The sequence below is a fragment of the Oncorhynchus kisutch genome, linkage group LG5, assembly GCF_002021735.2.
Source record: "Oncorhynchus kisutch isolate 150728-3 linkage group LG5, Okis_V2, whole genome shotgun sequence".
Taxonomy (NCBI): Eukaryota; Metazoa; Chordata; class Actinopteri; order Salmoniformes; family Salmonidae; genus Oncorhynchus; species Oncorhynchus kisutch.
In genome coordinates this window covers 58652495-58664136 of record NC_034178.2, presented here as the reverse complement: position 1 = coordinate 58664136, position 11642 = coordinate 58652495, and the positions used below count along the sequence as shown (strand labels likewise).

At 43.6% G+C, this 11642-nt stretch overlaps 1 protein-coding gene across 2 annotated transcripts; it reads right to left on the bottom strand.

Moving 5' to 3' along the window:
• Positions 1 to 6084: 6084 nt before the first annotated feature.
• On the bottom strand, positions 6085 to 11641 carry LOC109891330 (transmembrane protein 82). Of its 2 annotated transcripts, none has more exons than XM_020483787.2 (6): positions 11123 to 11641; positions 10883 to 10955; positions 10494 to 10710; positions 9571 to 9988; positions 8837 to 9021; positions 6085 to 7331 (listed from the first exon to the last, which is right to left on the bottom strand). In XM_020483787.2, the coding sequence occupies exons 1-6, from the start codon at positions 11205 to 11207 to the stop codon at positions 7143 to 7145; spliced, it is 1167 nt and encodes a 388-aa protein (XP_020339376.1). In that variant the 5' UTR covers positions 11208 to 11641; the 3' UTR covers positions 6085 to 7142. The 2 variants fall into 2 exon arrangements, with proteins under 2 accessions (XP_020339376.1, XP_020339377.1); XM_020483788.2 differs by having other exon boundaries at positions 10494 to 10707; positions 11123 to 11592.
• Between the last annotated feature and the right edge of the window lies 1 nt (position 11642).

Below are 11642 nucleotides of genomic sequence, written 5' to 3'. Positions count from 1 at the left end.
ACAAAATGAACGACGAGTGATTCCGTGTAAAAAAAATTTTTTTTTTATCTTGGCCTAGTAAGCTCGGTTCCAATGCCTCCGAATGTGTGTGTTCTTCTTGCCTGTGACGACGGCTTCGTTTCTCATGATTTGCGCGCTCACGAGATCATGCGACAGCTATTCGAGAGCAATTTTCCGTGCTTTTTACATTTCATAATAATGTAGCAGTCCTTTGACTTTGCATTATAAAACACATCTATGCAGCATCAGAGGTTGTAATTAAAAGAGAAGTCATCCTGGCTTCGTTACTATGTTGCCTGAGGATGATCTGTGATTATATGCTCCCCAAAATGGCTTATTCCAAGGCAACCCTGTGCTGACAAGGTATGGCACGATCTTTGCCTGCAGTGAATTGACAGGATAAGCGTAATTCTTCCCAAATCAAAGAGCCTTTGTATTTGTATAATTGCTTTGTGAATATTCTATTTAAATGGAGGTTGGTTAAGCAAGTAATCTTTGTATGTCTAAATCATGGAGGTTTTAATGACACCTCTACTGTGTGTGCTCTGATATTGCATAGCACACCATGTCCACCCCTATCATTGTTTATGTTCTCAGAACTATACAGCCCCTGGGTTTATTCCCCTTGCATAGATCCTGTTTTCCTTGCATTATTGAATTAGCATGTGTGTTGTGTTCCCTTGAGGAAATTATGCATAAAGCCATACAAAGAACATGCTTGTCTGAAAAAAGCTTGATGACATGGATAGAGGCAGAGCAGCGCAAAGCAATACTGTATAATATATTTGTTTATTTTGTCATATGAAAGGCTATATTGAGAATGGACACGCAGCACTGAGCACTACATAATATTCTAAGAATGCATACCACAAAATACTTAGGACACCTGTTTTTTCCTTGACATAGACCAACCCGGTGAATCCAGGCAAATATTTTTGATGCATTTACTAGTGTGGGTTAAAAACTAGTTCAAAAGTATCAAGTATGAAATAAGTATAGGAGGTAATTGACAAACATTTATTGCTACATAAGGGATAATTGCAAATAATTTTTAAATACTGTGATTAAGAAAGTGTGTGACATTTAAAGTCCAATTACTTATTCCCATGATGCAGAATTAAGAAGACCTGTCTTCTCTCCTAGTTTCATAGATAGTTCTCCTTTACAATCCAATCAGGACTGTTGACTTTCAGCTTGCTTCTACATTGGCTCCACTGCACATTTGGATGTCTGTGCTGTGAGCTCTGGCTCAGTCCTGTCCTGGTTCCTGCCTGGGCCCATATTCAGTGTCTCAGAGTAGGAAAGCTGATCTAGGATTAGGTCTGCCCTTTGTATAAAAGCTTATTAATCTAAAAGGCCAAACTGATCCTAGATCAGCACTCCTTTTCTGAGACGCTTTATTAATACGGGCCCTGGTTCTGAGTTCAGTATTAGAGCTGGGCAGACTGGACCGTGGTCAGGTGACAACATAGAGAATGATAGAGGCCTCTAGTGGCCAAAAGGCCATTTTAGCATGAGCAGTGCTATTGAGGACTTCCACCATTTTAATGTAGTCAACTGGGTGGGACTTCCAACTTCGTTGGCTGATCTCTCTTGGTGACCCTGTTGGAGTCATATGCAACAGGATTATCAGGAGGGATCAGCCAATCGTGAAGAAGAAAATTGAATACTTCAAAGGGGCGGCAGGGCAGCCTAGTGGTTAGAGCGTTGGACTAGTAACCGGAAGGTTGCAAGTTCAAACCCCCGAGCTGACAAGGTACAAATCTGTCGTTCTACCCCTGAACAGGCAGTTAACCCACTGGTGCTGGGTTCGGGTTGCAGATGTTTTGGATCCTGAACTGCTGCGTGAGTTTCACCGTCGCCGGCCAGATTGCCCTGCGCCTCGTCACCCTCGAGGCCGGTGTTGGCGTGTCAAGGGGGGGGGGTACTGTCACGACTTCTGCCGACGTCAGCCCCTCTCCTTGTTCGGGCGGCGTTCAGCGATCGACGTCACTGGCTTTCTAGCCATCGCCGCTCCATTTTTCGCATATCCATTTGTCTTGTTTCCATACACACTTTTTCATTTCCCCATTAAGTTACTTATATTTAACCCTCTGTTTCCCATGTTTTGTGTGTAATTGTTTTCATGTTAGGTGGTGTTAGTTTACACGCTCTACTTTTATGTGCATTTGATTTATGTAGTGCTCTCGGTTTTTGGAACTATAATAAAAGTGCGCCTGTTCATTATAATCTGCTCTCCTGCACTTGACTTTGCCTCCAATACACCATCCTGACAGTACCTGATTTGTTATGAGGGTGCCCAGCCCCTCTCGCTCCCCTGTAATTCGACCTCTGATATCAAATGTGAAGGCCCGGGTGACATTTCTAAAAGTTACCAGACACAGTTTCACCCTTCACCTTACCCTTGGTCTCTACCATCACTAGCTGCTCCTCTAGACTGCCCTGGATACGCTGAGACGGTTCCTTCTGTTCCCCCCCATTAGATGGTGTGCTTTCGTCCAGCTGTCTATCCACTGCAGCGCTCTGTGGGTAAAGGGGGATAAAGTCAAAGATTCTTCACTTGCGTGACTAATCATTTAGTTTTAGCACACAGACATGGTATTCTTAAGCCGTCCTCAACAGTGCCATTTTCAAGTAATATCAATACACTATTTTCTCAGTCTCAAAATTAGATACATGTTGGGGTCCAAACCTTCTGGATGGAGAGGGAATAGGGTTACAGTTCATGGTGAAAGGTGTCCCAGTCTTGCACACTGTTCTTTGCAAAAATACATAAAATCCCCAGTGCCCCTCCGTTCAGGCATCTTATTGACCTGTTTTCATTGTTTCGAGTGAGAGATCGATAACACAATGAGGCGACAGGGAGGTTCATGTTTTTATGAGAAGTTTAGATAAAATCTAAGTAAAGGGAGGCAGTGCCAGGCGATTGACTGAGAAAGGCCCGAAGACTCCAGCCACCCGAGACATGGACTTTTCTCCATACTCCCGTCCAGCAGGTGGTTATGGTGCATCATGGCTCAGACCAACGGACTCTGAAACAGCTTCTATCTCCTGGCCATAAGACTGTTAAATGGCTAAAAACGACTGCCTCTCCCACAGACTATCCACACGGACTCTGTGCCCATAAACTGGTCTCTAACCACTCAGATGCACACACCTTCCCTGTCACTCTTACTCACATACACACACTCACATACACTCTCACTCACACACTCATTACTGACGCCACACACAACCCCCCCACACCTATGGTTAAGCTAAAATTATTATTATTGATTAGATGTATTATTACCATTATGCTGCTGTTGATTATTGATTGCTATTACCATTAGTATCTATTTATCATGCTTCTGGTCACTGTAACTCCTGTTTACATGTAAATGTTATCATTCAAATATTGCCAAGTATTTATACACTGAGTATACAAACAAGAACACCTGCTCTTTCCATGACATAGAATGGAGGTGAAAACTATGATCCCTTATTGATGTCACCTGTCAAATCCACTTCAATCAGTGGAGATGGACAGGTTAAAGAAGGATTTTTAAACCTTTAGACATGGACTGTGTGTTTGCCATTCAGAGGGTGAATGGCCAAGACAAAATATTGAAGTGTCTTTGAACGGTTATGGAAGTAGGTGCCAGGTGCACCGGTTTGAGTGTGTCAAGAACTACAACGCTGCTGGGTTTTTCACGCTCAACATTTTCCTGTGTGTATCAAGAATGGTCCACCACCCAAAGGACATCCAGCCAACTTGACACAACTGTGGGAAGCATTGGAGTCAACATGGGCCAGCATCCCTGAGGAACGCTTTCAACATGTTGTAGAGTCCATGCCCCAACGAATTGAGGCTGTTCTGAGGGCAAAGGGGGGTGCCACTCAATATTACGGATAGCCAGGGACACACTCCAACACTCAGACATTATTTACAAAAGATGCATTTGTGTTTAATCAGTCCACCTGACCATAGGTAGAAGGGATGACCACATGTTCTCTTTAAGTGTGTGAATTTCACAATTTTCCTGTCCTGCTAAGCATTCAAAATGTAACAAGTACTTTTGGTTGTCAGGGAAAATGTATGGAGTTAAAAGTACAATATTTTCTATTGGAATGTAGGAAAAGCAAAAATAGTAAAGTACAGATACCCCAAAAACTACTTAAGTAGTACTTTAAAGTAGTTTTACTTAAATACTTTACACCACTGTACCCCTGTACATTGAATAAAGTACTGGCACTGACCTGTATAGTGTTCTTGCATTGTCCAGTTTCTTCAATTTATATCGTACTTCTTGTGTGTTTTTGATTACATGTTCTATTATTTTCTATATTATTCTTATTATTGATATTATCACGTCATTGTTGGTAAATTGCTCTGAAGTAAGAATTGTACTGTACTGTTTTACACCTGTTACACACTACAGAGTCTCTGTACACAGCTTTTGGCACCCATCACTATCAGTACATCACCGTGTGCATTGCTAGACATTACAGAACACATTTTCAACACAATGGTCATCATATGAGGTCTCGTCAGAAATATAAGTGGACCTGTTCTATAGTATTGTCAGAAGAAATCTGTCACCACTGAAAAATCCCAGATAATCGAGAATTTCATGAATCCTTTCTCTACGGCTAGCCATGCTTTCCACCTGGCTACCCCAACCCCAGCCAACAGCTCTGCACCCCCGCAGCAACTGGCCCAAGCCCCCCCTCCCCCACTTCTCCTACACCCAAATCCAGACAGCTGATGTTCTGAAAGAGCTGCAAAATCGGGATCCCTACAAATCTGCTGGGCTAGACAATATGGACCCTCTCTTCCTAAAATTATCCGCTGCCATCGTTGCAACCCCTATTACTAGTCTGTTCAAACTCTCTTTCAGATTCCTTAAGATTGGAAAGCGGCCGCGGTCAAACCCCTCTTCAAAGGGGAGACACTCTAGACCTAAACTGTTACAGACCTATATTCATCCTGCCCTGCCTTTCTAAAGTCTTCGAAAGCCAAGTGAACAAACAGATCACTGACGATTTTGAATCCCACCTACCTTCTCTACTATGCAATCTGGTTTCAGAGATGGTCATGGGTGCACCTCAGTCATGCTCAAGGTCCTAAACAATATCATAACCGCCATTGATAAAAGACAGTACTGTGCATCCATCTTCATCGACCTGGCCAAGGCTTTCGACTCTGTCAATCACTGTATTCTTATTGGCAGACTCAACAGCCTTGGTGTCTCTAATGACTGCCTTGCCTGGTTCACTAACTACTTCTCAGATAGAGTTCAGTGTGTCAAATCGGAGGGCCTGTTGTCCAGACCCCTGGGAGTCTCTATGGGGGTGCCACAGGGTTCAATTCTCGGGCTGACTATTTTCTCTCTATATATCAATGATGTCGCTCTTGCTGCTGGTGATTCTTTGATTCACCTCTACGCAGATGACACCATTCTGTATACATCTGGCCCTTCCTTGGACACTGTGTTTACAAACCTCCAAACAAGCTTCAATGCCATACAACACTCATTCCGTGGCCTCCAACTGCTCTTAAATGCTATTAAAAACTAAATGCATGCTCTTCAACCGATCGCTGCTCGCACCCGCCCGCCCGACTAGCATCACTACTCCGGACGGTTCTGACTTAGAATATGTGGACAACTATAAATTCCTAGGTGTCTGGCGAGACTGTAAACTCTCCTTCCAGACTCACATTAAGCATCTCCAATTCAAAGTTAAATCTAGAATCAGCTTCCTATTTCACAGCAAAGCCTCCTTCACTCATGCTGCCAAACTTACCCTCGTAAAACTGACTATTCATACCAATCCTTGACTTCGGCAATGTAATTTACAAATTAGCCTCCAACACTCTCGTCAGCAAATTGGATGCAGTCTATCACAGTGCCATCCGTTTTGTCACCAAAGCCACATATACTACCCACCACTGCGACCTGTATGCTCTCGTTGGCTGGTCCTCGCTACTTCCCTTCATCAAGAACCCAGATGCAGAAAGGGGAAAACTGACAACACAACTCTAATACTTCTGTAAGAGAAGAGATGGCCATTGTAGGAAAACAGCACATAATGTTACATCACTTTGAAATAAATGGCCTTTTGGTTTATTCAGTACAAATAGGGTGACTCCAAGGGAAACACAAACAGGATGATAATGAACATTTCACAACAAGTGTGTTTGTAAAAGGACAGAAAAGGCATGTAGGCATGATTTGCATTTTAGAAACCATTTGCGTGGCCTTGGCCACAAATAAAACCCTGTTCTCAACTTTAATCTGGTTTTATTCGCAACTATTTAAAACCCTAGACATAACGCTGGCATCATAAACCAAATAATGGTCTAATTGCTCTTTCATTTAGTTGATAAAGCATGATTCCTGTCTGTCCTTCCTGTTTGACTGTAAGTCGCCCAGGACAAGAACATCTGCTAAATGACTAAAATGTAAATCTACTAGGATTGCGCAACAGGGTGATGACTACTTTTTGAAGGGACGAGGTACACCCAGTAGAGACAACAGTTACCACACACCTCTCCCTCTGGTCTTGGAACCTCAGTTCATCCCTATCTTCAACCCTCTCCTTCTCATCATTCCCCCATTTGACTTACCACTCAACCACTTCCTTACCACCTTCTATCTTTCACTGTATACTCACCCCTCTTAAATAATATAAATTATCATCTCAATTGTTATAGTTTAAATAGTCAACTCAGGACATCTGGTAAAGCTAAATAGACTACAACTCCTAGCTACAGCTCAAATCTATACCGTATCTATACCATACAGTGTCATGTAAGCCACTTAGCCAGAGAACAAACTGTATATTTATGGCTCTAGCAACCACGTCCTTGTCACTGTGGTAATAGACTGGTTAATAATTCAAGAGAAGACAGAGGAAAGAAACAATAGATATTGTGTAAGCAGGTTTAGGTCTCCCTTCACTGGTCCAAACCACACAGTGTCATAAGGTCATAAACAACAATTCATATTTTAATATTGCTATGATTTATGACAGAAATGGTGTATGTCTATGGGAACAAAACAGTATCAATGATTAATATGCGTAAATGGGGACATTATTGGATTTCAACATATCACAGAGTGAGACAGGCCAGTAGATGGCTGTATTTGAAGAACGAGTTATTTTTCTCTATCTGAGGTAGAGTGAAACAGGGACTGGTCTGTGTTGTGGTATTCTGCAGCCTTATAGTTTCTCTGTGTGTCTCTGTCTGATGACATGGAGCACAGGCTTCTCCTTGGTGACATGTGCTGCTGTGTGCTGCTGGAGTGCTGGGCAGATCTGCTGGGAATGTCTTCTTCTGCTTCCACCTAAAAAGCAATAGAACAAAAGAGAATACTGACATGAAGATACAGAAAATTATTTGGAATCAATGATTACCGTAGGATCACAAAAGTCTGTGCCATAAGAGCGGAAGAATCTTTCCCGTTTTGTGTTTTCTCCCCGTTCCCTAAAGGTCCTTGAAGCAGAAATGAAAAGTCTGTGCCATTAGAGGTATAGTGTTTTCTCCCCGTTCCCTAAAGGTCCTGTCGTGGAAATTTCCTCTATTTACCAAATCATGAGAGCAAACCACACACAAGTCAGAGTTAGTTATCACAAAGTCCATTTTTTATTATATGAGCTCTATCACAACCCTGTGACTCTCAGATCAATTCAGTGTCTATCAATGAATTCTCTGAGAGTCCCTTCCACATTTCAACTGAGATCCTTTATAGCAAAGACACACACAGGATAAGACAGCATCGGCATAATTCATCGTTCAGCTTTGTCTCCTAAAACATGTTATTTTCTCCAACTCAGAACCATAAACCAATCCTCCATATCAACAGGCATATATCAAATCCATCCTATCTTGACACGCTTGACCTCTCCCCTCTCTCCGGCCCAAGCAACTTAGTCTTGACATAGAACAGATACTGCAACCCCGCCACAGTATTATACAAACACATTCTGATGAGAAGTAACTTACAAACATATGATGAATATAAAACATTTACCTATGTTACCAACCAATTCTGATTATTCCCCAACAGTCCTTGAAGCAGAAATTAAAAGTTTGTGCCATTAGAGGTGTTGTGTTTTCTCCCCGTTCCCTAAAGGTCCTTGAAGCAGAAATGAAAAGTTTGTGCCATTAGAGGTATTGTGTTTTCTCCCCGGTCCCTAAAGGTCCTTGAAGCAGAAATGAAAAGTCTGTGCCATTAGAGGTATTGTGTTTTCTCCCCGGTCCCTAAAGGTCCTTGAAGCAGAAATGAAAAGTCTGTGCCATTAGAGGTATTGTGTTTTCTCCCCGGTCCCTAAAGGTCCTTGAAGCAGAAATGAAAAGTCTGTGCCATTAGAGGTATTGTGTTTTCTCCCCTGTCCCTAAAGGTCCTTGAAGCAGAAATGAAAGAGAAAACGTAACCCGATTTCAAGTAAATTATTGATGCATTCTATTATTGATGCTCATTCTAACATTCTTCTTGTAAGCAAAGCTTTATTAAATCTTCTACGGCAAAGTTATGACAGACGAGAAGCTGCATGTATGTAATTACAGACAAGTTGACTAACAAATAGCCTACCCAATGTTGGCAGAAATATTATCTAGGCTTTTTAGAAACATGTCTAGGTTTAAACTATTGTTTTCCCGCACCCCTGTGAAATGTTTTCGCTGTCCCTGCAGAGAGAGAAAGAGAAGGTGAAAAAGAGAGAGAGACAGAGATAGCGAGAGAGAGATAGCGAGAGAGAGAGAGAGAGAGAGAGAGAGAGAGAGAGAGAGAGAAAGTGAGCAAACACAGAGCAAGAGTGAGATGTGTACAGGCTGTGGAGCCACACTAACCTGGGTCAGGGCTTGGAGGAGGTCATGAGAAGATAAGAGACATACAAATTCCCCCAGGAAGGTGATGAGGATGTGGAGCATGTCGGTCCAGCGGCCCACCATCAGCATGAGCACCAGCAGGGCTCCCAGACGCAAAGCCACCGTGTGCAGCAAGGCCTCACTGCCAGGGCGTCGATTCCGCTCCTCTGTGGAGGGCAATAGAGAAGACAATGAACAAACGTGACACGACTAGGGTGTTAGATAAATGTATACTGATAATGTACATTTGTACATACAGTGTATATCAACTGTATATTTGTAGAGCCACTGCTCAATCTCTTATAGCTCTATGCTCATTCTACCTATTTGTATATAATGTATGCAAACTTTGTGTAAACTCCGCTGTCTGTATTCTGTCTCTAATTGTTGTCTATCACTAGCAGCACCATATCACCAAGTTAAATTCAGGTATGTGTAAATGTACATGGCAAATAAAGGTGATTCTGTTCAGTAGGGCACACTGCAAAGTTTTGTGACCGAACATGAAAATATGTGTTCTTATTGGACAAATTGAGGTAGTACTTGCCCCATTACACTCTGTTGTGAAATGTTTCCTCACTACTGAACACGACCCTGATCTTATAGAGGCTATTCTACTTGTTATGGTGCTACTTCTCTCAATTGATTGATTCAACTCATTCTTTGGGCTGCTAAGATTTTCAATGGAAATCAAGTCAATCTAAGTGATGCATCACCTTGGACATAAACCACCAACAGGGTGTAGCAGATGGTCAGTGGTGTCCAGAACCTCAGAGACTCCGCCTCGGACAGGAAGTGGTGGTGCACGGTGGCGAGGCCGGCCACGCCAGCCACGGCAAAGGCCAGGAGCACGGCTCTCTGCAGCGAGGGGAGCAGGGAGTGGCCGGAGTTCAGGAGGGTGATGCAGACCCCACAGTAACGCTGGGAGCTGTGTATGTGGTAGAGCCTGGAGACGTGGCCCCAGAGAAAGTGACAGTGACCCGCCAGCAGCCAGCTGAGACCGGCCGCCAGCAAGAGGCTGAGTGAGCGATGGGGAGCCCCCTCCTGGAGGAAGTGGAGACTGCAGCTCAGAGCACAGCCTAGAGAAAACTGGCACTGGACCAGCATGAGCTTGGTGCTGCCTGGGAGGACATCCTGGGTGGGTGGGTAGGCAGGCAGGCAGGCAGGCAGACAGACAGACAGACAGACAGACAGGCAGGCAGGCAGGCAGGCAGGCAGGCAGGCAGGCAGGCAGACAGGCAGACAGGCAGACAGGCAGGCAGACAGACAGACAGACAGACAGACAGACAGACAGACAGACAGACAGACAGACAAGACAGACAGACAGACAGACAGACAGACAGACAGACAGACAGACAGACAGACAGACAGACAGACAGACAGACAGACAGACAGACAGACAGACAGACAGACAGACAGACAGACAGACAGACAGACAGACAGACAGACAGACAGACAGACAGACAGACAGACAGACAGACAGACAGATTAATGCATGGATTAAGGAATACATTTATAGAACAATGAATGACAATGTCCCCCAAAACAAAACACAAAAATAACACCATATTTACAAAAGGAACCAAAAAACAATATTAAACACACTGTGTTGATGTGTGTGTGTTTGTGTGTGTCTCACCGGTCCTGCAGTGATCCAGGCAGCGACGGCTCTGAGGGAGAACTCCAGGACCACTAGAGAGGAGACCCGGGGGCCGACCAGAGACAGGAGGCCAGTCAGGAACCAAAACTGCAGCACACCACTCAACCCATGTCCCCCCAACAGCTTGTTCCCTGCTGCAGGCGAAGACTCTGACCTTCCCTTGTCTTTACTGTCCCCATTATATTCAGAACCACTGCTACAGGGGAGAGATTAAGTTAAGTGTACACCAGTAACGTTGTACACATATGCACTATCGCATACAACATTGCATTTGATGTAAGCATTCATGAACACAGGTTATTCATGAACACCGTAGAGGTTATTTATTGTTTTGAGACAATATATATTAAAAAGCAACAGTATCTCACCTGATTGACTGAAGGAGTAGGTGAACTCTCATGAGATTATAGAACACTGAGATTCCACACGCACCAACCAGACCTGAGGAACACAAGCACACACACGCGCGTTACTATCAGCATCACCAATAAAGTTTCTGAACATGATCGTTTCATCATCACCACCATAATTCAAGGACTTAATTAATATGAAACCGGTGCAATAACATAGACGCGAACGGATAAATGCCTAACCGTATAGCGACCCACCTTGCAATACACAATCAAAAGGGTTGGAGTCAAATGGCAGCCACACCGGGATCCACGCTAGCCAATTTGAGGGAGACATTGACATTTTTTCGTTTTTTCTGACTGGCACGATGCGCGCAAGTATGTGTTATGCATCCGATGCTAGAAACTTCGATCCAAAATGTACAGTGATATAGCCATTGATTAGAAACGCAGTGACCAAGTAGGAGGTATTAGTATCCTTTCCTCCGCAACACGAAACTCTTCAGATGGTTTTCATGTTGCCTTCATTTTCACCGTATTGATCACTTGTGTGTTCTCTTCGTGTTGAAGTTTCAAAGGTCGTATGATTGTGGTCTGACGTGTGCCCCCCTGTCCGAGGAGGCCTAGATGTTTCGTGATCAAAAGGGGTTGCAATAGATGATTGTCTGAAATCGCATCAAGGGAATCTGCTAGATTAGACTGTTGTCTTTAAAAAATGCATTCTCAGAAGCTAGGCTGGGGTACTCATCTGTGCCGTCAATGGGGTCTGTGAATATTA